The sequence below is a fragment of the Asterias amurensis genome, chromosome 21 (assembly GCF_032118995.1).
Source record: "Asterias amurensis chromosome 21, ASM3211899v1".
Classification (NCBI taxonomy): domain Eukaryota; kingdom Metazoa; phylum Echinodermata; class Asteroidea; order Forcipulatida; family Asteriidae; genus Asterias; species Asterias amurensis.
The window spans coordinates 2,298,476-2,324,045 of record NC_092668.1 but is presented as its reverse complement, the minus strand read 5'-3'; the positions used below and the strand labels follow the sequence as shown (position 1 = coordinate 2,324,045).

Genomic DNA, 25,570 nt, shown 5'->3' with positions numbered 1-25,570 from the left:
TGCACGAAGATGAATGACGTCACAATGCAAATTCAAAGTGAACGCGCAAGATGGCTGCCTAATTGAGGCTAGTATGGTAAACAAACAGAAAATGGATTTTGCGACGGCAACCTTTACTTCTCCTTTTAAAAGCACATATAACGCAAACACAGAGAAGTGATTTTTTGTTGACAAAATGCTTTCAAAATTTTGAGCTGTACTTGTGCGACAAAAAAAAACTATATCCCTTTCTCCTGCGGAAACTTGTGTAACTGATAACACGTTCGTGTAAAATAGAAAAACACTTCTGTTCTGAGATGTGATTGTTTAGCAAACCAAATTAGTGACAACTCTGCATTCATGAATAAGAAAGTTCATTTATGCATCTGTTTGTTATTTATTCATGGAAATACAAAGCCCATTTGGAGATGCACCATTATGCAGACAGACTAAACCAACGCTTCTCATTGAAAACGTACACATAGGATACATCAAAGAACCACTCTAAAAAATTGTACAGGAAAAAAAAATGTATATATATTAGCAATTGTCCCGGCTAAAAGCTTTGGCTTAGCCATTCTAATGTCCCACTCGATTTTGACTACAGTACTGCTCGAAGTATACAACACTAACTTGATGAAATTTCCGCGATGATATGTTGCCCGTGTGTTTGCTCCGCTGTGACGGCACGCATTGATAGCTCTCTTTCTCCCTCTTTCTAGTTTTATTGAGATAAACGGCCGATCCGAAGGGTTGCTTTACGCCGGACAAACATTGGTCGACGACGTAATGTGATTTCCCTACGCCATTTCCAATTATCTTTCCAATTTATTTGAGTTTACCTAAGACAATTGCCACCGATGTTTGTCCGCTCGTCTCGGTCGCAGTGATCAGGTTCGATGGATCACGGAAACTTTAAGGGGAAAACAGAAAAAAGGATAACACAGAAAAAAGGAGAGGGAAATTAAACGTGCCGCGTTCAGTAATTTAAAGGCCGTGAAAAATGATAGCTTTGAGGGACGGAAACACATGTACTTTATAAAACAAGCCCTACTGATTCCAAATAAAATATTACTTTACCATTATCTGTGTATTTGACCTTGAAAAAGAAGCGACAACCCTAGCACTCGCATGACCCCCTCTGCCCCCAAAACGTAAAAGTGGGATATTGAGATAATGATATGCACGTGACCCCAAAAACGTCATAAAGGAGATCGAGTCACGTGACGCGGAAGTACACTAGGAGCTTCAACGTGTGTGTGTATGCTTTGTTTTCGCCGTAGCGATGCGAGCTTCACAATTTTATCCTCTGGTTGTATCCCAGTTTAGTATAATTTAATCTTCGATTTGTGTATCTAAAGTTCAGTGCCGACACTATCAAAATGCCCAAATCGTGTGTTGTAGGCGGGTGCACACGTAATATACTGAAAAATCCCGAAGTATTTTGGTTGTTGTTTCCCCAAGATAGTGCACTACCAGCGAGCATGAGTTCGTTTCGTCAACAACACACGTTCCGACTTCACACTACATGTAGGTAGTTCATCTTTTGTCTGCTCGGCTCACTTCACCGATGATTGTATTGACGAAACAGTTAAGAACAAGCGAAGTCTTGGCTTGCCATTTCGGTTCAGACTTAAAGTTGGGTATGTCCCAAGCATCAAAGGACCACCAGTATCGGTCATGCATCAACGTCCGACACCGAGTACTTCGACGGGAATTCCTTCGACGTCCGCCGATGTGCAGACTCAGTCGGATGAGCCCGGCCCTAGCACAAGCACCGCAGAGAAGACATGGAGTACAGATCCTCGTAAGCGCTCTGGGGGAGCATACCTCAAAAGGGAAAGAGCAAGGGTATGTACAAACAACCGATTTCGTTTGTCCAATTATTCATAATCATGGTCATTGGGGAAAGTTTCAATGCGGTTGTAAATTTAACAGTAATTAATACAAAAATTTATCTGAAAATTTTTTCTATTTTTTTTTAAGTCAATGCCATGCCATGGACTTCATTCAGCTTGAAGTAATTGAATTTTAAAACTGTTCTCTCATGAACCAGCAGACACTGTATTTGTCACTAAAGGTTTGTACACCTTTTGTTGAATATTTTTCAGGGTCGGCTTCTGCCAAGAAAGTTGCAGCCATTCTGGACAGCACGTGGACAAGAAAGGATGTGAAAATGTTGTCGCCATCCATGCAGACATCCTCGGTGGAAGGCTTCCACTCGGTTATTAACCAGTACGCGCCTAAGATGTTTTCATTTTCGTATGAGGACATGTTATGCAGGTGAGCAAATTTGGTCTACATACTAGGTTTAACCATATACTTTAGAGGGTGGTTGCGGGGGGGGGGGGGGGGGGGGGGTGTTGAGGTGCACTGCAGATCTCCCAAGGCTATCTGTAGTGTATGCCTTAGAAGCTGTGGGATGGGGAATTGACTAGAAAGAATAACTATGGGCCTGACCCCCCTAACTAATTTATGGGACCTGCCCTTGATTTTTGCAATTTTTCAAAGAGTAGATCATAATTGGGTGAAACTTTTAGGTTGGATGATTAAGGTGTAAAAACAAAATGTACATGTACAGTGCATTAGTATTTTGTGCATTCCACTAGCTTTCATTTAAAGGTTCGGCCAAGGTTTTGGCAGTACATACTGCAACACCATGCATTTTATCATACAAGTACATCCTTGTTTATTTCAGAATATACCTTGCTGCGCTTCATTTCAACGAGAACACCAACAGGGCACAGGCCATGGACAGGGAGGGCAATCCAGCATTCAGCATTCGCTATCCAAGGGCCAAGCAGACCATGGGGGGATATACTGTCAGGAAGGTGCTCATAAAGGCCACTCACAGTAAGTGCATGGTTGTGTGCAAGTACATACATATGCTGGCACAAGAGGTGTTCTTGTCCTGATTAATAATTTCTTTGCAAACAAACTTCAACTGATCAAAGTAATTTTTACTTTTTATTTGGGGCACAGTACAAAGACTAAATTTCTGTAAGATACAGTTGATGTTCAAGTCTCCTTTTTTTACAGTTTATTTCAAATGAACAACTTCTTTGTTTTGGGGGCACCCCCTTATTTTTGTGTATAAAATTTTCCTTGTTTCACAATTTGCGCCTAGTTTTTCACCCTTCACATTCCTCTAGCAATATTTTGCATGCATCAAAGTTAACCAATTGATTAGGCAAATCCACATGAAGTTTTATGTGCACTTTGTGGGTTGTGTCCTTATAATTGATTTTATTACATTATAGATTTCAGCAAGAGGATCATGGAAAAGGTTCTGTTACTCTGCGCAGCTGGGGCAGACACCAGAGCCAAGTACCCGGAGCTGAAGGCAAATCCTGGATATCTAACAGCAAAGGTAACTCGCCCTGACAAAACACAGGCTGTGAAAGAATTTGTGTCAAGGTTTGGTAAAGCGGTGGAGCCTGTAGGAAGACCAGAGGGGACTGAAGGTGTGGTTGTTCCAGCAAGTATGGCAACAAAGAAGAAGAAGAAGAGCAAGCATGCTGACAAAAGGCATACTGAGGGCCAACAAGAGGGAGAACCTTCATCCAGAAAGAAACGCAAGAAGTAAACGCCAAGTTGCCGCTAGCACATTCTTTGTGATTTTGTTAAAGTTGTGTGTAAACCAACAGGGTACATTGAAAACTTGTGGATAAGGACTGTTGCAACTAACACAAAATTGGAAGTTTTTTGGTTTTAATACCTTTGATAAATTCTTGTGAAACATTACAGTAGATACTGGCAAGGCATGTACCGACCTACAAAATTGCCACAAAAAATATCAACTTGGAATGCTGCGTTTGCCTGGTTTAAATAAGCTAAATGTTTACGTGCACAATCTTTATTATACTGTTGCCCACTTCTGTACAAAACACAAGAATTCGTCAAATGTGGTCAGTTTCATATTTCTAAAAAGAAACACATTAAGATGTTCTGTGTGAAACACTCAACTGTCAAAGAAACACAAAGAGAACTGGATATTTGGGACCCAAGAATTTACTCTTTGTAAGCAGGACTTCCTTGTTAAGGTGATTTTTAATGACTCGACCAACCTGTTGTACTAAAAATAAAAAAAAAACAAGATTTAATAAATCGCAGTGCCAATTTTGAACTAAGTGAAAGATTTTTTTTTGAAATTTTATTTTGCCCATGAAATTGGTGTGTCTGCATTCCACTGCTCAGTGGGAAGATGTAGTTTAGTTTGTTACAGGTAATACAGTGAAGATGCCTCTGACAGTGATTTTATCAAAATTCTCAAGATAAAAAAAAACATGCTTCCAAAACAAAGGTTCATGAATGCAACCTGTGCCTTGGGGTATTGAAAAAGTCGAAATGGCATCTCACACCCTTTTTCCTCAAACAAAAATTTTGGATTATCGTCAGTCATAATATTTTCTCAATTTGTCAGTGTAGGGACCCATTTGCTGCAGTATATATGGGTGGGTGGGTGGGTGGGGGTGACGACACAACAGAGCATAATCCTTTGATATTCATTATGCATTCATTTCAGCATGCATTTATTGTTACTTGGTTTGCACACTAGAATACTATTCGACTGAACTCAACCAATATAACTAGCCATGGCTACCACTACATTTTTAAATAAAAATGCAACAACATATTTTTTAAATTTGACATCGTGGTGAGCTTGAATTTTAACAAACACATGTACTTGTGCCGTATAATTGTACATTTTTTTTATTGTAAAGTACAAATTCTGTTTTATTTTTCCTACTCATCCATGAGTGCATCACACAAATGAATTTAACATGGCATTCCCTCAAATATATTTAGTCCAAAACTTTGAATGTAAAATATTTTGTGTAAAAAAATAATAAAAAAATGCAAAGGCCTCTTTTGTTAACTTTACAAAAACGCTTGACCGTTCAAACTCATTTTTGAAAGACTATCATCATATTTACATTGTAAAGTGTATATTTACTCCTAAACCATGTAAAAGTGTTACTGATATCCAGTTATGTGTTACTATATTGTAAATCTACATGTCATCAAGGTCAGGAAATCTAAACCCTTCATAGTTGCCTCCTTCATCGGGGAAAGTCGTTCTGGTTATCCCCATTATGCATGCTGGGAGGGGCACTCTGTTGTGTCTTCCAAGGTAACCATAACACCACCTGATCACCTGCCGATAAGACACATGTCTGTACTTTCTGTGAAATAAAAAATAATACCGTTCTGTTTTACAATCGACAAACTGTATATCATTTGTCCATTTGTTACGTTGAATTGACCAGTGTTCTAGCCAGTATCAGTGTTACCAGGATAAGTGGGATTGACGAAATGGGCTCAAACAAGGAATATTGGGCTTATCAAGAGAGTCGTCTTTACTTTGGGGGTGGGAAAAGTGTCCTGATACATGTTCATGTATGTCACGTTTCTCATAAAATAGATTATCTGAATATAATAACCAGGTTGTGTGTTTCTATTTCGGTTCAAAAATCTTACAGAAAAAAAAGTTGAAATTTAAAAACATTGGATATTAACTCTTACCGTGGAAGGTCACCTTCAACAGCTCTAGCCCCTTACTGTTGTCGGTACACATAGTACGCTGTCTCTAGTGTTCCGGGGTTCAGACATGTAGCCGAAGACCAGGGATGGTCTGTAAAACAACTGAAACTCTCAGTGTCGACTCCAGTATGAACGATTTTCTCCTGTATGGCTGCAATCTCTTTACAGCAAATGCAGTTGTGAACGAACTCCATCACCACACATTTACCACAGGAACACCTTCAATTCAAAAAGCAAGACAATTAAATAGTCAGACATTTTTTAGAGAACTGTGGCATGGAATTTAACTCAACATTCATGTACACAACTGAATTTCACTTGGTTGACATCATGACAAATTAGACACTAACAGTTACAGAAAACTACTCACAAACAAAGCTGTCTTTGCATTGTATGATGTATGATTGTGTAGATATAGACGAGCGAGTATAAAGGCCTATGATTTTATGAGCCAAATGACCAGGTATACACACATGGGTACGTGTTTTGCCCTCATCAATATCAGCAAAAGCCTACATACACAGGCTATGTAAAATCAGTGAACTATACTATGTCAATTATTCAGAAATTAAAATTACCAGTCGGTATTGTTCAATCGCTCGTTGTTGGCAGCTTGGTCATTCCCATCTTGTTCTTCATCGGGGTCGGCGTCATCAGCAGCAGCAGCGTCACCTTGCTGTTGGCGTGGTCTTGCCAGTGGCTCGAATCTATATGGTTCAGCCCCACGAACCACATCCTCATCGTCTGGCTCAACGTCATCGCTGTCTCCCGATCCCCCTGAGATACTTTCAGATCCTTCACTGAAACCATCAGAATCTACACTGATTTCTTCCCAAAATTCGTCCGGAGTTTTCAGAGTCTGACATGTTTACTTCGTCGAGGAAAGAATCGGCGGACAATACACGCACATTACATGTGGGGCTTGCGTAGCGTGCGTGAGTTGTATGGGTACCAGACTTAGTCAGTCTCCTTTATGACGTCACAGCCATTGCGCAACAACCAATCGTGACCTCTGCATTTTCAGAATCGCGACGCGCGGGCTTTTTAAAAAATCCTTGTTTTAATCTTTTTACAATTTCGAGAAATTATCTTTGTATACTTATATATTGTGTTTGATACATCAGCAACTAGATTTTGAAAGTGGATTGAATGGAAACTTCTCATTTTCCACGCACTTTAAAACTGGAACTACAAAATATTACAAATTGTATTGGGGATGAGAGTCAAAATGAGTTGGAAGAAGGGGTCGGACGGGTGATGTTTGCCTATATCCAGGGATAGGGTTTAAACAGTCACATCACTGATAATCATATTTCTGTCCGTACTTATTGCTTTTTCAATAACGTACTTATTAAACTGTAGCCAAGAAAAAATTAGAGTCAATATAAAAATGACGGTTGGGGTTTTTCCAACCAGCCGGGATCATATTGACCAATGTGAAACACACGTTAAAGGCACTGGACACCCTTGGGAAAAAAATGTATCCCAATAGCATGAAATAAAAAATCTTTGAAAAATTTGAACTCAAAATTGTCATCAAAGTTGCAAGAGAAAAATGAAAGCAAACATTTAGTGTATAAAATAGTTTGTGTGCTTTCAGATGCCTAACAAAGGCTTCAAGATTAAAGTTCTTGAGTAAGAAATTACCTACTACAGAGGGAGCAGTTTCTCACAATGTTGTATCCTATTAACAGCTCAATTGCAAGTAAGTTTAAATGACGAATTTCAAACTCAAACTAAGAGACCATAAAATATGATAATTCACTCACTACAACACTCAACTATAAAGAACAAAATAAAATAAGCCATGATGACTGACACCCATGCCTCTGGAAAATGTTACAATTAGTCAATTACGTAATAAAACATTCAACTAAAATAGTGAAGATTCGGTATACAATAATCAGTGAAAGAAGAGAAAGTAGTATTACGTCACAATAACAATTATTAAAGTTACGTACAATCATGATGCACAATTAAACAATAATATTTTTTGAAAACACTACGAATATGGCATTGCCGTATTTGTTGGACCAGTTCGCAACTAACGCTGAATTACACGGGTATAACAAGGGAATAAAAATACACTAGAAGATTAAACGAGAAATTTATCAAGTGAAACATGAACAAATTGAACAGGTATAACATACAAAACATGCTGTCTATAGCTTTGGGATAAAACAAAATTAAAATTGGCTGCGATAAAAATGTCTGCATCGTCACTTAAACACGATCTTCAGTATAACTGGGGCACCGTTTTACGGTAATCCAAACCTGACCGTATCAAACTAAAGGCAACATCACTCCGTTTCATGTTTCAAAGATCACTCAAAAATCGACTGGCCCACATTGTCAAGGCACTATACACGTTTGGTAATTACTCAAAAATAATGGTTAGCATAAAAACTTACTTGGTAACGAGCTGCAATGGAGAGCTGTTGATGTTAACCACACTGTGAGAACAGCTCCCTCTGAAGTAACCTAGTTTTTTAGAAAGAGGTAATTTCTCACTTATTTATAAAGATTTTAGGTATCTGAAAGCACACAAATTTAGGCAACAAGGATGTGTTTTTTTTTCATTCTTTATTCTGTTGCAACTTTGACGACCATTTGAATCCAAATTTTCACAGATTTGTTATTTTTAAGCATAATGTTGGGATACACCAAGTGAGAATACTGGTCTTTGACATTTGACAAAGGTGTCCAGTGCCTTTAAAGTAAAACACGATATCGTTTTATACAGAGGATGTTGCAGGTTTGTCGTTACTCACCCAGTTTTAATTCCGATGTCAATATTCTGAAGAACGTTTTCTTGATGGGTCAACTGTAAACCAAACAACCTTGACGCCAAGCTTCTTCTCCCCGCGGGACTCTGACATCGATGTGTACAATTCTTAAATTACATCGGGTGTACGGGTTTGATAAACAAAAACAAAAACAACAACAACAACAATAATAAGCAGTACCCTTGTATAGTGCTATTCCAAAGAGCATGATCATAGCACTTTACAATGAAATCATTACGAAAAATAATACTCAAAATTTGTGAAAAATAGACAAAAAAAATAATCTTAAATAAACATTGGCAAAGCAATCATAGACAACAACAACAACATCATCATCATCAACAACAACAACATGAACAACAAATTGTTCTTTTGGAATGAAAACAGTGTCATACCTTCGAGTCCAATCCCAGCCGTTACGTGGGAGGGGATGCCTGCCCCTCCCAAAATAAAATGTTCCCATACTGTGCCTTGTTTGCCTCTCGAACAGAAGTGGGTCGCAAAATCCTCTGACGAATGTCATGCATCACAGGAGGGGGGGGGGAGTTAACACCATGGCCCATTAATGAGCCCCCAATCCAATCGTTTGGTGTTTTTAACGTGCCGTGTAGGTGTAGTCCTGGCTACCTATTGTATCTTCATTCTGCGCTAGGAATCCTAGGAATTCTTTAGATAATTTGGTGGGGGGTACTTCTGTAAGAGAGAATAAAACAAAATATAGCGCGTTAAAGATGTATGGAACCTGAAGCTATAATAGACCTTTGGCCGTGTTTTTCTTTGTTTACGATTGACACTATAAAACTGCCCCCATTACACATGTTTATATCGAGCATTGTGTCAATCCATTTCCAACCACTGTTTAAACAGAAACTTTGTGAAACTATTTGCAGAGATAAACGAAATATCGTTGATAGGTAAAAATTCGTAACTCGTTTTGACGAAAGCCGCATTTCAAATAACCGCATTTAATCTCCCGAATTCCGAAATTCTTGTAAAATATAACGCAAGACAAGTTCTTAAAAGAACATAATATACATATTATTATGCGTAATCTACCAAAATCGTACATGGCGTTACCACAAACCAATATTGGTACCACATCATGCACTGCCTCATATAAACATTAAAAATATTATTCTTTGATGGGTTTATCATAATATTTTGTTTTTAATTAAACTGTCACGATACCCAAACTTTCTAACTGGGATACTTATTTAAAGTAGGTCGATGACCGGATACAGTCCCGTTTTGTTTTGAATCGTATAGTTTAAACGAACCATCAGTAAGCCCTACTCAATCGTCATCCACACAAAAAATAATGAATAGCTGATGAGACCGCTAATTCAGAATAAATAAATCATAATAAATTAATCTGATTAACTTTAACTACCTATTTTTAAAGAATAAATCCTCAAGTGTTGACAATCAATATATTATCACAGCACAGGAAAGTATCGTGGTTAACAAATTGCATTTAAAACCGGACAACTTGGCCTTTAGGTGGATGTATACAAAATCCCCACTTATATTAAATTTATTCTAGGTGCAACAACAAGACAAAGACGCGGTTTTACTGTAAACTGTTTTGAAATGAGATCATGCACTGCCTAAACTGAACTACATCCAGTGTTCGTTTACTGTGAATATAGATCACTCTGGATACAATGCCCCTTGCCATTCAGTGCCTTAATTTCATAAAGCCTGTAGGCACAAAATCTTGCTAAGCATAGAAAAACATTACTTAGCATAAACAGGAGATAACGCACATCCTGAGCATTGCCTATTTAACTGCACCCGGTGTGTTCTCTCACTGCGAGTATAGGTCACACTAGATACAGGGACCTCTTGCCTTTCGGGGCCCTAATTTCATGAAGCCTGTAAGCACGAAAACTTGCTAAGCACATAAAAGTATTGCTTAACAAAAAACATGAGAAAATCCACATCATGAACATTGCCTATATCAAACTTCATCCAATGTTTCATCATTTTGAATAATTAATAGACCACACTAATACGAAGACATTGCCATACGGGCCTACAATCATAAAGCCTGTAAGCAATTTTTGTTTGCTAAGCACAGAAAAGTAATGCTTAACAGAAACAGACTACCAGCAAAAAACTACATGAATTTTACACTATTGTGATTACTTGTGCCCCACTTGATTTATGCTTAGCACAGAAATGTTGTCGAACAGTATTTTCTGCTTAACAGCTTTATGAAATTGGGCTATCATTGACGACTCTTCGTGTGTTGGTCAATACAGAACCCCTACCCCGCCCCATCCCATCCTAACCCAACATCCGTTGACCCATATCATGGTGGACTGGTAGAGTTGGATCAACCCGGAACGCGCATCGGTACCTTGGCCAGCAGCACTGCCAGAATAGTTTCCGGATTTGACTCTGAGAAAGGAAACGACGCTCCGGATTTATGTGTCGTTAAAAGCTGATCAAGACCCGGATTGATGGCTTATAATTTTGTATTGATGACCCGGAATAATAGATGGACACCCGGATCACCTGTCAACTAAAAGAAAATCTGTAGAATCTTTTGGGGGAAAAAAACAAGGTTGATTTGGGAGTAAGATGTTTGAACACGATAGATGCAGACTGATAGTGTATTTTTCCTGAGTATTGACCCGCCCCCCCCCCCGCACCTCCCCATATAAGAGCCAGTTCGAGTAGTGACCATTTTTTGTCAACCACTCGTCACTATGTTACCTGGTTAACTACGCATGCAATACATTTTGGGTACCATGCAAAATTGCCTAAAAAGGTCGACTTTAGGCCCCCGCTCGATTTTGGTGGACCAAATGACGGTCACGATGGAACAGTCACCCCTGTCGGGCAGGAACTAAACTCCTTTAATCAAATTCTGGTTTCATCCATCAATCACGGATTCCAATATACGTACCACTCCATCGCACCTTACCCCCAAGCTTGACCCATCAGTCAGAATCATAGCGATTAACTAGCAAGACAAATCAATCTAGACTGATTAAAGGCCGGTTTATAGTCGGTCGCGCGATGGTCGCGCGACGGAAATCTTGCGCGCAATCCTAAGACTGAGGCCTAAAAACCATGTCTTTTTATGATCGCGCGTCAAGATTTTCGACGCCCGACCATCGCGCGACCGACTCTAACTCGGCCTTAACACACACGAGATAAATCAATCTTATGACGTATCGGTGTTTTGACCACGCACGTGCCCTTCTATACGTCATTGTATGAGTTTGTTCATCACGTGATCCCACACGTTAATGTGGTTGGGTGGTTCCATTGTTTGAACCCCAACCCCCAACCCCCAACCCCCAACCCCCAACCCCCAACCCCCAACCCCCAACCCACACCTTGTTGCGAAGAAACACAAGTGCCCAATTTCACATCGCTGTTTAAAGGGAAGGTACACGTTTGGTGATTACTCAAAACAAAATATTAACTTAAAAACTGACTTGGTAACGAGCATTGGAGAGCTATTGATAGTATAAAACATTATGGGAAACGGCTCCCTCTGAAGTAACGTAGTTTTTGAGAAAGAGGTAATTTCTCACTAAAATAATATAAGTTCGAGCTAGAAGTCTTTTATTCCTATCTGAAAGCACAAAAATTCGTCCAACAAGGGTGTTTTTTCTTTCATCATTTTCTCCCAACTTCGATGACCAATTGAGCTCAAATTTCCACAGGTTTCTTATTTTATACATATGTTGAGATACACCAAGTGAGAAGACCGGTCTTTGGCAATTACCAATAGTGTACCTTCCCTTTAACGGTAAGCAAATTTTCTAGTTACTGTACCCAAGTCATGCAGCAGTTCTGAACATCATTTTCAGGTACACCGTGCTAATTATAAAATCTTATTAGTGGCAACTTACTGAAGCATGTATTTTAATTTCAGTTCCAATTTACGGTTATATAAAAATAAAATAAATCCCCGGAAGACCTTAAGAAAACCTTGTTACGAAATGTTAAAGTTTACATCATTTTTCTATAGAGATGTAGTCGTAGATAATAATCTCCAGTTACCTTGGGGTTATTATGGTTGCTTTCGCGATTGTTATTAGAACATCTTAAGATTACAAATTGGAATTCGGAAGTCAATTCATAAGAATGTTTACTTTGTCTTTATTTTTATGGTCATCTCTAAGATTAAGTTTCAATTTATATTATTGTGAAAGATACTCGAATAATACTTTGATGCAACAACACAAAAATTAGTTCAAAACCTTCTGGCTATGATATTTGCGTTTTGATTGCGCTATTAAATTCCGAAAGGCAAGGCGAGCACGATCCATGGTATGATTATTATTTTTGAAGGAAAATATTTCTGAAAGAAAAAATAATATTTCAGCTTTTTTAGGTCAACGCACCCCGAGTCTCTAATTTCGCCCGTGGGTTAATCATGGGACCGGGCAAATTAAAATCTGCGCGGAGCGCACCTTTTGAATCAAACGTGTTGATCAAAAATCATAATCGATATTCCAGAAATACCCTTGTGAAATTTTACTTTATTTTGTGAGGAAAAGGGGGACAGAAAAAGAAGCTATTTTCTGCCATGTCCACGAGGACCCCTGGAATGGGTTGTCAGAAAAACTCTTCGGTTCCCTAAGCAATAATGGCAACCCATGACACCTGTCCGAAGTAGTGTTTATCGACACCTCTCGACACAAATACTGACGGGGGGAAAGTGCCATCCAAGCCGGGCGCCGCGAGTCGGGGGAATACGCTGTGCGCGTGTTCCTTCGTTCAGAACGGATATTAAAAAAGGTTACAATTTCGCAGTACACAAAATCGGTCGCTCACTCGCTCGCTTGCTCGCTGGTGAAATTACTGATCACTTTGTCTAGTATATCTTAATATGACTTAAGGTCGCATTGTAAATGCATTTTAGTCAGGGGAGAGATTTATAAGAGAAAAGGTTTTGTGTTCTCTTCGCGGAATGTAAACCCCTGATGATTGAGAATGGGTTTGAATGTAAAACTGCAATTAGGGGTAACAGAATATATGAGAAACGAACCCCAAGAGTCGTTTTTGCTTTATCTGCGTGAAAGGGTACTCCACACATAAAGGAAAATTGTTGTTAAGTCTCGCAGGATTTAGTGAAGTGGACTTGGTCAAGCTAGTAGGAAAGGAGTCAATAAAATGAAGGGTAAATAAAGCTGAAAAAATACAATGCAATTTTGGTTTTTGTTATTCTGAAACAGCACGACTTGTTTGGAAAGTTCAACGGCATCAACATTAGTACTCAAAATAATTAGTAATTAACAAAAGATATATAATATGCTTGATCCCATTAATGACGTCACGCCTCATCAAATTGAGTGGGGGGGGGGGGTGAATGAGTCCTTGTTGCATCTGACGTCAGTATTTGACGTCATTATGCTACAAGAGATTGCTGTCATACCATGATAGCCTTCCACGCGGCACGTTTCATCAAAGATGGCGGCCAATCGCATCAAAGATGACGGTTTAAAGACACCTTTGGTAATAATTGTCAAAGACCAATATTCTCACTTGGTATATCCCAACATGCATAAAATAACATATGTGTAACCACTTGGACTCAATAATGGAAAAAAAAACAAAGTTACAAGAAGAAAAAAACCGAGGAAATTGCACAAGTGTGCTTTCAGATGCCTGATGAGAAAGGCTTTCTCAGATTCAATTCATATTAATGAGTGAGAAATTACCTCTTTCTCAAAACCTACGTACGTTACTGCAGAGGGAATCGTTTCTCACAATGCTTAATATCATACTGCTCGTTACTAAGTAAGGTTTTTATGCTAATATATATATTATATATTTTAATAATAACCAATAAACGTTTCAAACAATCTGAAATATTGATCTGTTTGATTTTTCCCGCCTTTTTCATCGACAGAAACGTGCGGACGTCGTCGCTTAGAGTCCAGCATCGCCAAACGGGTGGTACTTGGGCATGCGTCAAAGGCGGGATGGCCCTGGTTGGTGCAGTTCACTCAACTTGACGGAACGCAACCTTACTGTGGAGGCACGCTGCTGAATGAGGATTTTGTACTCACTGCTGCACATTGTTTCGACAGGTGATTGTCTAAGGCTCTTTTCGAAACCACGGTTTTTATGCAACAACTATTATTTTGAGTATATTGATTTGTGTTTATACCCATACACCGATGTGTGTTAGCACTTTATACTCAGTACTTTCCTGAGTCCTGTGAAAAAAATATCACAGGTATGTTACTCGGGTGGGATTTGAACCCACGACCCTTGCAATTCTAGAGCAGTGTCTTACCAACTAGACTACCGAGGTTGCCCGGTAGCTAGAGGCGGTTCGATTGAGTAAATTACCAATAGTGTCCAGTGCGTTTAAATCTGATGTGAGCTTATAGATACAAATCAGAAACCTTCTGAAGTCCGTCACTGCATTTCAACCACAAGTTTGTTTTGACAACTATACTTTACTAGTCTAGCTGCACACAATGAATGATTCAACAGCACTTAATCAAATCACTACAAATGACTCAATGAAACAGAATCCGCAAGTTCGATACCAATTTATTATTTTAAAGAGCGGGAAAGCGGTGTCTAACAGAATTGATCGCGAGCCTCTTGGCCCAAGGAAAGTGACTCTCGCACAAACAATTTAAACATGCATGTTTTGGTTGGAAAGGGTTTCTTCAAACTCACCTTGCTGTGTAAAAAAAATGCGTGACTATGTAATGAAATGCGTAAGTCACTAGGGGGCATATAAAGTGGGAAGCGGGAGTTTTGTAGCCCGCGGTTGGTTACGCACGACGTCGATTGTAACGAAGTAAAACTCCTTCCTTGGATTTTCGCCCGTTGGTAACCGATCGTTTCTAGCCATCGATTCGGAATAATTTTTGCAACAGCGAACTTGCACCAAAACGCCTGGGACAGACTACGAACGTAAACATTTTCAACGCCTTGAGAGTTGTATGGGTGGGAAAAGTACAACTGCACTGTTCAACAAGTTTCAACTAGTTCAGAAAGCTCACAGAATGTTTCGGTTTAAAAAAGTTATTGGGTCGCTGTTGAAGATCATACAGGTCACTGGTTCTAAGCACGTGAACCTGTGCATAAGTCCGAGTGGGGGCGCCCTACATAAAACACACTTGACGCTACGGCTTCCCTCTTGATATAAAACGCATTTCAACTGGCCGATAACAAGCATGGACAATATCTACATCATAACGGCTGCGATGATTCGGTGTACAAACTATCAGAAGTCGGGAAAAACACAAATTAATAGTAGGACAAAAAGTTGCAATGTAAAGGCTTTGTCCCACAAGACAATTTCTTTTTCAACTTAGAGTCAGCCTCTTGTATAGCATACAGAAGGAACACTTCGGCAGCACACGACACATTATTCTAGCTATTAAGTTAACTATCCTCCATAAAATAATGAGAAATGTGAAAACAAATTGTCATTGGAACTGCCTCGAGCTTGATACATAATAACTAAATTTAGGTTTTAAAACTTTGCATGGTTGAAGTAAAACTAAGACAGGTTTGCGGTAACACCATGTGGAAATCTCTTTATGGTGATACAGACAACTAATGATGTAGATAAAGATGTGATAAAGATTACACTATGGCCGTTATATATGAGGGTTTTTGTTTTCATTGTTTACAAAGACATAAACCAAACGAAGTTTTCGTCACTCTTGGCGACAAGGATCGCTCGAAGGAAGACGGCACCGAGCAGCGATTCCGCATCGAATGTGTCTACATCCACGAGGCGTATATCCCAAAGGGAGACTACAAAGACGACGTGGCCCTCGTACGACTCAAGACCGGTGGACGTAAGATGGTCAAGATGAACCCTGCCGTGCAACCAGCCTGTTTACCACCCAAGCGACTGCCGAAGGCTCAGGACCTGTTCGGGCCTGGTGATGAGTGTTTTGTGGTCGGGTGGGGCTTCACAGGTGAGGGTCTTTAAACATTATTTTTTACAAATCTCTTGAGACAGAATCGGCCATTATTACGAACACTTAAGTTCACATAGAGTTATGTTCGTGTTTAATCGGTTTTTCCCTGTAGCCCCTTATATACCTAAAGTGGCTTTTAGCCCGGTTTGGGGCAAACTTGCCTTTGAAAACAAAATATTTAAAAAATTCAAAAATTCGGTCTTATTAATAATTATTAATGGTTATTCCATTTGTGTTTTTGTTTGTCTGGGATTACGTAGTAGCAATTCCCTATGCAGTAATACAGCTGTATAATTGTTTAGTGATTTCTAGCCGGGTGAAGTTGCAACCATCGCTACCACAGCTGTGGATTCCAGGGGGATCCTGTTCTGTCCGGTTCATTATAAAGAGAGAGTGAACCACAGTAAACAGAAACCACAGGCTAGCGCGGGCAACCGGTTGCTACAAACTATCTTTCCGGCTCTTCAGATTGCACTCACTGTACGTGATTAAAACTCCATCTCTTTTTCTCTTTTTGATATAATAAAAAAGTAAGAGTGTTTTTTTTTTTCTTTTCGGGAATGACAAAATTGGTTCGGCTTGAAAATGAATTAAAATGAAACCTGAAACGTCGGCAGGATTGATTAGTATAATAGAGGAAATGAACAGTGTTCTCCTGATAGAGAACACAAATTTCTTGCATTGGAGAAAATATCAGTATTAACTTGACTGATACGAAAACCTTGTAGAGAGAGTACAATATTATAACTATGTGTGTTTTATTTCCCCTTGTTTTTACAGATCCACTGACGTACTTCAACTCCAAGCACCCGACCGTTCTCCACCAGGCCCGGCTGCCCATCCTGTCCCCAAAGGATTGCCGTAATGCATACGGTGCCCTCTATACGGACAACATGATCTGTGCCGGACACATGACCGGTGAACACCGGACAGATGCCTGCAAGGGAGACAGTGGAGGCCCGCTCCTCTGCCGGTCCAAGGAGGACCAGTGGGTGGTATGGGGTATCGTCTCGTGGGGGCATAACTACTTTTGTAACGGGTCCCCTGATAAGCCAATACCCACCGTCTACACAAAGGTGGAGGAGTACCTGCCGTGGATAAGGAAAAGATTACGACTCGAGCAATGCTGATAGCTGTTGACCTTTGACCGTAAGTTGTGACGTGTTTCCGGCCCTTGCAAGGGCCGGAAATACGTCACAAGTCATTGGTGCCACTAACGGCTTTGCGCAACATCTTAAGTTACTTACTTCGACTACGTGACACTTACAAACTGATTCCCGATTAAACACAATCTACAGGCACTGGACACCTTGTCAAAGACTAGTACGATGTATCCCATCAATTTGCATAAAATAACAAATCTGTAAAAGTTTTAACTCAATATTTGTCATCGAAGTTGCAATGCAATAATTTAAGAAGAAGAAAAAAACACCCTTGTCGCACAAATGGGTGTGCTTTCGAATGCCTAAACAAGTCTTCATGTCTAAAAAATTTGATCAGCTCCAAATCATGAGTGAGAAATTCCCTCTTTCTCAAAAACTACGTTACCTCAGTGGGAGCCGTTTGTCACATGTTTTATACAACCAACAGCTCCCCCATTGCTCGTTACAAAGTAAGTTTTTATGCTCGTTATTATTTTGAGTAATTACCAATATTGTCCAGTGCCTTTAATGCTTGGAAGGAATTATGTTACAGATACCAAGTCCGAACTAACAGCTTTGGCTGCGACTACCGTAAGCCCAAAGCCAATCGGCCAAAACCTTCAACTTAAAACTGCAGCAACAGCCGTAGTGTTGCCTGAGGTCGCCTCATTCGGGCATGGCCTTAACATTATTAACAAGATATTTATAAACCAGTAAAAAACTTTACCTATACACCACAGCTTTTATCCTGTGGTGTGTTAGATTCAAACTATACAACTTTCGTTTCTTTAAAAAGTGCAATGGAATTCATGGTAAACTACTCTGAAGTTGGATTTAAACTACACCTTTTGTTTCTATAATAAGTGTGATTGGAAGTTTCATGATGGTATACAATGGGAGACTTTTGGGACGCTTGGTGGCAGCAGACCTACCAGGTAAAATCCATTGTTCTCGGTCATGTGCGCATGCTCAGAACTACGTAAACAATTGAAATTTACCTGGTATGTCTGCTGCCACCTAGCGTCCAAAAGTCTCCCATTATACACACTCTCTTTGTTTATGTGATGAGCACCTTTATGTTGTGTTTCACAAAACTTTCTCACACCGAAAGAGGTTTTTGCGTGTAGCTCTCAGAAATTGTTTCGATCTGTGACTTGGACGTCAGAAATTTGTTTTTTTGGTAAGGGCCGCCAAGAACACGCCTCTTGTGAGACGAAGAAAAAGCTTTCACAATGCAACTATATGTAAGTATTATAACATCACATCACACGGGGACATCACCCACAGTGGTGAATCGTATGATTCCCTTTTTTGAATCGATTTAATGGGAGAATTATCCATTGAAAAGCGCTATAATGGCAGTGGCAACTTTGATGTATATAAAAAATGTTGTTTCGGGAACTGAGTGTTAAATTTTCGCGTGGGGTCACCAAAATATGCCACACAGAAATACATACTGAAATATTATTATTGTACCAATTATACATCTGATTGCCAAGATTAATGTTTTAGACAAGTTTAACTCAAGGATTTGAAGGTTTCATAAAGATATGCATATACCTCAAACTCCCTTAAGTATACGATCTTTAACGGTCATAAAAACGCTCATAAATAGTAATTGTGAGAATCTTATTCAGGCCTTTATAAGAGATGCAGTGTAAGATTAGTGTTAATCGCTTTGTGTGCTGCATCTACCACTTACATCAAAGTGAGATTTCACAAACTTATGGCCAGCTTTTCTGTAAAAAGGGGATTTGTATAATCTGTTCTTGGATTAGGAATTTCAGTTCATGGTAAGAGTTCTTAAGTCAAAGATATTAACATCCTTTGGGGTATCCAGGGTGGCATAGTTTCAAAAAGCTGTTTAAGCACAAAATTAAGATGAACACCAAAAAGATCACCGGCCAAAAGTACTATGTCATACATACCATTTATGACAGGTAGGGCCTACATTTTCACTATCTGTCTCTGTTTGATCTTATTGATTTGAATGGTTTATAAAAGATGGCTGCATGATAATGCGAACTTCAAAAAACAATAAAACTACACTGTCTTTGCGATGTATATTTTTGTGTGAATGTGTAAAAAGATCGAAGCTGCAATCCGCATGTAAATAAAGTCAACCTTTGAGTTCGTTGACCCTTTGTCGTCGATGCGAATCTTAGAATGTTGATATTATCTAGCATGTACCAGCCTTTTCCCAACCCACTGCCAAGAGTCAAACGGCTCGCAGATTCGCAAAAGTATCAAACTAAATTATCCGCAAAAGTATCAAATTTACACGATTCGAACTGCCTTTAGCTATACCGTCAATCTCGGTGGTCTAGTTGGTATGACACTACTCTAGACTTGCAAGGGTGGGTTTGAATCCCACCCGAGTAATATTTGCCTGTGATTTTGTTCATATAACTCGGGAAAGTACTGAGTATACAGTGCTAACACACATCAGCAGTGTACACGTATAGTTAATGGGTTAAACCAGCATAAATATAATATTGTACAGTTATATGATCGAGCAAGGCTTTCTGGAAAAGAAAGAAAAATGGCGGAGAGATTCAACCTCTGGCTCACAGTTGGATATGTGTGAAAAGGTTTCAAATGGGGTCAGAGTTCACATAAGAGACAAATAATCCTGGAACCTAGGTTCTATAAGACAGTCACTTGTTCAGTTCTAGTGCTTTAGTCTTTCGGTTTTTATTGTCTGCCTTTCTTGCTCTAATTTATGTATTATGGCAATTTGTTAGATTAACTAAAAATATTGTACAGGAAAGATTGACTTTAATGTAGTAACGTACTCCGTTTTGTTGTAGAAGGAGTTTTTTGTCACAATTATGTCGGGTAGAATTCTTTAGATGACAGTTGTCGTGTATGCTGGTGTAGAGATATTAGAGAAAAATTATAGTACACCCAAAAAGGTAATATTTTTTTTTTTTAATAATGCCAAAATTTGACCCGCTCAAAATGTTCACAATAATACCAAGGGGAATGACGTGTTTTATCTCTGTATATGTTTGTCAAATAAATGCCTTCAGTAAATTTTCAACATGAATGACTGCGTTGAATTGTTTCAATTGTTTCAATTATTTACAATGTCGTGATGTAAAACAACAATCAATGTAAATATATAATGATAAAAGTTTAAAATAATGAATAGGGTAGGTGGCCTTATAGCTTTCGATCCAAACCGGACCTTCTTCAGAGGCATAAAACAAGTACAAACAAATACAATAGTATCCATTTATAGAAGTTTAAAGATATATGCGGCATATTACATACTATGGTCAAAAGCACAGCAGATGCGAAACTACACAAAGGTTTTTTTATTTTATTTGGGGGGGGGGTTGAACAAAGAATTGACTAGTGTGGGATTCGAACCAACGACCTCCGGATTAACGTGCCGCGGTCAGATGCAATTGTGTCCGCCATGCAATACTGTACGCTATGCAAAAACCGTCCGGCGGACATGTACATGTATGTGCGCGCGTAAGCGAGGCGTGCATGCACTGAACCTATATGCAGCATGAATATTCACGTATTTTATGATTGCAGCGAATACTCAACGGCCGAACATTTCCCATGTCATTCATGACTCGCACTTAGCTTGTAAAAGAAATGACGAACGTCTTCCGTCGACCAAACGCGTTTAATTTGCAAGGACGGTTTTGCACGGGGGCGGACACAACTGCAAATGCAAATGTGTCCGGGCGGACACAATTGCATTATGCAGCAGCGTCCGGACGGACACGATTGCATATGCAAAACCGTCCGGCGGACATTATTGCATATGCGACACCTGCGCTCTACCATGTTGGCGGTGTCCCGGTTTGTCAATATCTTTGTTCGGGGGTGCCAGTCAGAAGGTATATAAATACTTTTCTTTTCCCCTCTTTGTTCATTTACAAAAATTCCAGGTGAAAAAATATTTACAATTATCGCAAACGAACTTTTATACAAAAAATCATTTGGCATGCAAGACATGCAACCAACGGTGCACAATATGCCTACAATGTCGATAATTTAGTGTTGAAGTAGGATTATGAACAGAAACAACCTTTTTATGGACTGTTAACATTGGTATAAAAAACAAATTGTTAAAAACTCAACAAGCTCAGGTTCACAAGCAGAATACATGATAGATTGTACTCCCTTGATTAATGCATCCACAATGGTACTTGAGTTTTAATCCTATCCGATCCCCGAAAACGAAAAAATGCACATCTGACATTGTTCCGTTTGTTGGTTCAAGACTCAATAGACAAGCTCATTCAATTAATCATTATATTTTGCCTAGTGTAAACACTGCAAATTACCCCAGACACAATTATTAACCAGTCACTTAATTTAATTGGTATTAAAGGTGTATGGTAGGATACATGGGTAATTTGAGAGAAGAATTGTGCCGCTGGTTCGCCTTCGCCAGCGCTTATAATTTCTTTGAATCTAGCGAGGTACGGCGGTATTGACAATGCAGTCAAAATATTATTGCTGTGGTTGCGCCTATAATAATTGAATCAAGATAAGGTAAATTGTAAAACCACAGTCACTTCTCTCAAAAAGTGGAACCTATATGCTACAATAATTTGAAGATAGTTTATCAAGCCACGCACTTTTACTATTTATATATTAGAAGACCAAGACACAGCATTACTATTTAGTCAGTTTTCTCGCAATATTGGCGGGAATTCGATTCCATGTATAGATTACATTGGTGTATATTTTGCTTGGTATCTCCATTGCAGGCCACTAACCTCTTAATAAGGCATCGGATATGGACACGATGGAATTCGGTTTCGAATGATTCGGTTCTGTTACAAAGTTCCATTAAATGCTGGGAATGCTTGAAAATACTTATTGGATGGAGTGTCTGCTTTGATTGGGTATAGGCAACAGTGAGAGTGGTTTTCAGGATATTGGCCATGTTTCAAAGAACTCATACTTCTTCTTTTTTTTTTTTTTTTTTTTTTTTTTTTTTTTAATGCAAGTCGCCTGACACACACGGCCGGAAGGCCACACGAGGTGTGGGCTACAATTTTTTTTTCCAGAGGCCATTGCCACCTACTCCTAGGGCTGAAACAGGGTTACCCCTTTCACAGTCCATACGAATGTAGGCTTGGCTCCTTCGTTTGTTACACTGAAGCCGTCTTGCATAATATAGAGTTGCACGGCGCAGCTAAACCTGTGTCGTATCGGTTATTAAAATGCACAAAGTTTTAACCACGAGAAACTCCTTTTACTTATTCAAATTACACAACGGTAAAAACAACTTTTTTATCCGTTTGTTTGTTGTTGTTACGTACTAGGCCTACATGTGTTAATACACCTTTTAAAGTCAAAACAGATTTCTGGAATGAGAAAAGACAAATTACATTTCTTAGGGATTGTCGAAAACTTTAAAGTTTTTATTCCAAGTAGATTTATGTATTATTTTTTTTAATAAGCCTGCTTTTAGTGCACGTATTCAATGAGACCAAGAAGATTAATGAATGCCAACTAAAACCCAATCATCGGAACTGGGCTGTTCTTTGCATTATGATCAAGATGAGTAAATATCAGATAGTCGAGAACGGAAATTAAAAAAAGATGGAAAGGCACGACAAATATAATTAAAAGTAAACCTACAAATGTTAATTTTTCTGCGGCTTTTGAGGTTGACGAACCCACGGCTTCCGCTTCGTCATGTTATTGGTAGTGTTCTTTCTGCCGATGCATTCAATGCCGCGACCGAACTGGTGGCTTTGGCGGCCAGACCGGTAAAAATGCCTATTCGTCAACGTTACATCAGCAGTCAGTAGCCACAGCCGCATCCCAAATAGCTCAAGAGGTGCACGGCCGAGTAAAACTAAAAACAAGACAGGACGAGCTCGGCCACTAGGTGAATTATAAGCAAGACCGGTCGGCGAGTTATAATTTTATAAGTGAAACATACAAGACGAGTTACACAAGACAGGACGAGTTACGCAACTTGGGCGAGTTTGGCACATTGTTGTTAAAATAACCTTTAAATTGCACATATTCCGATTGCAACAATCACAGAGAATTGGTGCCTTTACAAGGTGCTGAGGCTTCAATGAAACCATTATTTGCTGCTCTTCAGCCTACTCGAAGGTTAATTGTAAAGGAATATAAAGGATGGCATGCAACTTACATAAATGTGGCTCGTTGGTGTGTCAACATGTCATCCATTGCTTTAGTGGGAAGGTGTATGGCGCCATCTTGCTACTCGCACTTCAAGAGGAACTATAAAGGGTACATCATAAAAGAGGACACTCAAGAATGTGCATGGTATGCAACAAATGGAGAGGGTTTTATCCTGAAGTTGCAATATTGTTCATTGGTGCAGTCCGGTCCATTCATGTGAATGGAGTATCCAGTTAGTGTATGCCATACAGCAAACAACGTATACAATCGCTTATAAATAGTCAAAGAGCCAATTGTTGTAGTGTTAAAGGTTGTACGAAAAAATATCAAATTCTTAAGTCATGGATCTCATGCTTTGTGTTTCGTTGTTTTGTCCTCCTCAGAACGCCCCTGTTTAAGAGGCAAGTCGGCCATTCCTATTTATAGCTGCCTTGTGAATAAGAGTCCCCTAGAAGTATGCTGGAGCAATACTACAACAGAAATCAGCTAGTCCAGCAATGTGATACATCCCTGAAGATGAATACGTTCTCATTAGCCAACCCTGATATTTCCAACAAACAATGTTATTTACAGCGTTACTCATAATCATTTTAAAACATACAATGTGTCAAACCTGAATGGGCAAATAGAACTCACCCCGCATGTTGTAATCAAATACAGTGTATTCCTACCTCTTCAACTCGACCGGAAAGCTAGTCTCTTCCCTCAAGCCGCTTCTCACAAAAACGTAAAACAAACATCTGGTAATTCCATTCGATATTTGCAATCGGAGTGGGCACGTGTACTGGATTAGGCGTTAAAGGCACTGTTGTCAAAGACAGGGCCCAATTTCATAGAGCTGCTAAGCAAAACAAATTGCTTAGCATGACATTTCTTCCTTGATAAAAACAGGATTACAAACCAACCGTCCATTTGTTGCACATTGCTTGTTACTGGGTTGCTTATCCTGAAAATCACGTAGAAATTTGGTTGGTAATTCTGTTTTTGCTGTTGATGCTAAACAAAGTTGGGTGCTTAGCAGCTCTATAAAATTGGGCTCCTTGGTGTATCCCAACATATGCACAAAATAACAAACCTGTGTAAATTTGGGCTCAAATGGTCATCCAATTTCCAGGAGAATTGAAAGAAAAAACACCCTTGTTGCATTTGTGTGCTTTCAGATACATAATAAAAGTCTTCTATTTGAGTGAGAAATTATACCTCTTTCTCTCAAAAACTCCGTTACTTCAGAAGAAGCCGTTTCTCACAATGTTGTATATTATAAGCAGCTCTCCAGGCTGCTCGTTACCAATCAAGTTTTTATACTAACAATTATTTTGAGTAATAACCAATAGTGTACACGCCTTTAACTCACGATGAAGGAAAACAGAGGCTTTACAGTACCAATAAATGTATTATTAAAGCTTGGTTTATAAACTCCTGTATACGACCACCGGTGAAACTCTTCAAGCTGCGGCGTTCGAGACAACTTGACAAAAATAACCTACTTGGGTTTTAGAAGGAAACGATTTGTAAAAGAAGAATTCGTTCCGGTAGTCTCGAACCTCGAGGGGCTTCAATTGTTTAGGCAGGCGTTCAACAGCAATATTGGCGCGATTGTCGAGTGTTTTCCTCTCTCGTTATTACAAATTCTCGAGTTGTCTCTCCTTTCATCAGAATGCGATTGTTTTTTGTTATTTTAAAGATTAGGGAATGTAGTATTCGATGTGCGATTACAATACATTGTAATGCTGGGATTTAAAGTGAGTTACCGCGTTCAGAATAACAAAAAATATTGTTAGTGGGCATGACGTCAATTTGCAACAAAATAAAAACTGCATGCGTTTGGGTAGGAAGTTTACGAGTTTTCGCTTTACAGTTTGGGTTTTTGTGGGTTTGATTTTTTTTTTTTTCTTTCGGGGGGGGGGGGAATGTTTCTCACTTTTGAGAAAATGATGCATGCACACTCTAAGAACTCGAGACTCACAATTATGGGTTCCGTGTGGCCTGGTTCAGAACTGTTCGATAGTTTAACCCTATATATCGTAAATATTTTAATATACAATAAAATTAACCT

The 25,570-nt window shown here is 39.2% G+C and overlaps 2 protein-coding genes, 1 long non-coding RNA gene and 1 pseudogene across 3 annotated transcripts in view; 2 read left to right on the top strand and 2 right to left on the bottom strand.

Moving 5' to 3' along the window:
- The window catches only part of LOC139952954 (uncharacterized), a 37,535-nt gene extending 29,119 nt beyond the window's left edge, over positions 1-8,416 (bottom strand). Inside the window, exons 1-2 of the long non-coding RNA XR_011787925.1 lie at positions 8,295-8,416; positions 7,935-8,004 (exon numbers count right to left, since the gene is read on the bottom strand). This is a non-coding gene — a long non-coding RNA (uncharacterized lncRNA). The remainder of the gene's footprint in view (positions 1-7,934; positions 8,005-8,294) is intronic.
- LOC139952952 (chymotrypsinogen A-like) overlaps positions 1-20,425 on the top strand; it is a 43,533-nt gene extending 23,108 nt beyond the window's left edge. Inside the window, exons 3-5 of the mRNA XM_071952289.1 lie at positions 14,188-14,368; positions 15,942-16,231; positions 17,015-20,425. Coding sequence (XP_071808390.1) covers positions 14,188-14,368; positions 15,942-16,231; positions 17,015-17,364 — 821 coding nt within the window. The 3' untranslated portion in view covers positions 17,365-20,425. The remainder of the gene's footprint in view (positions 1-14,187; positions 14,369-15,941; positions 16,232-17,014) is intronic.
- On the top strand, positions 1,253-4,437 carry LOC139953266 (uncharacterized). Its single transcript, XM_071952739.1, has 4 exons — positions 1,253-1,830; positions 2,091-2,262; positions 2,678-2,832; positions 3,240-4,437. The coding sequence occupies exons 2-4, from the start codon at positions 2,156-2,158 to the stop codon at positions 3,563-3,565; spliced, it is 588 nt and encodes a 195-aa protein (XP_071808840.1). The 5' UTR covers positions 1,253-1,830; positions 2,091-2,155; the 3' UTR covers positions 3,566-4,437.
- On the bottom strand, positions 4,484-6,389 carry LOC139953265 (P2X purinoceptor 7-like; annotated as a pseudogene).
- Positions 20,426-25,570: the final 5,145 nt, after the last annotated feature.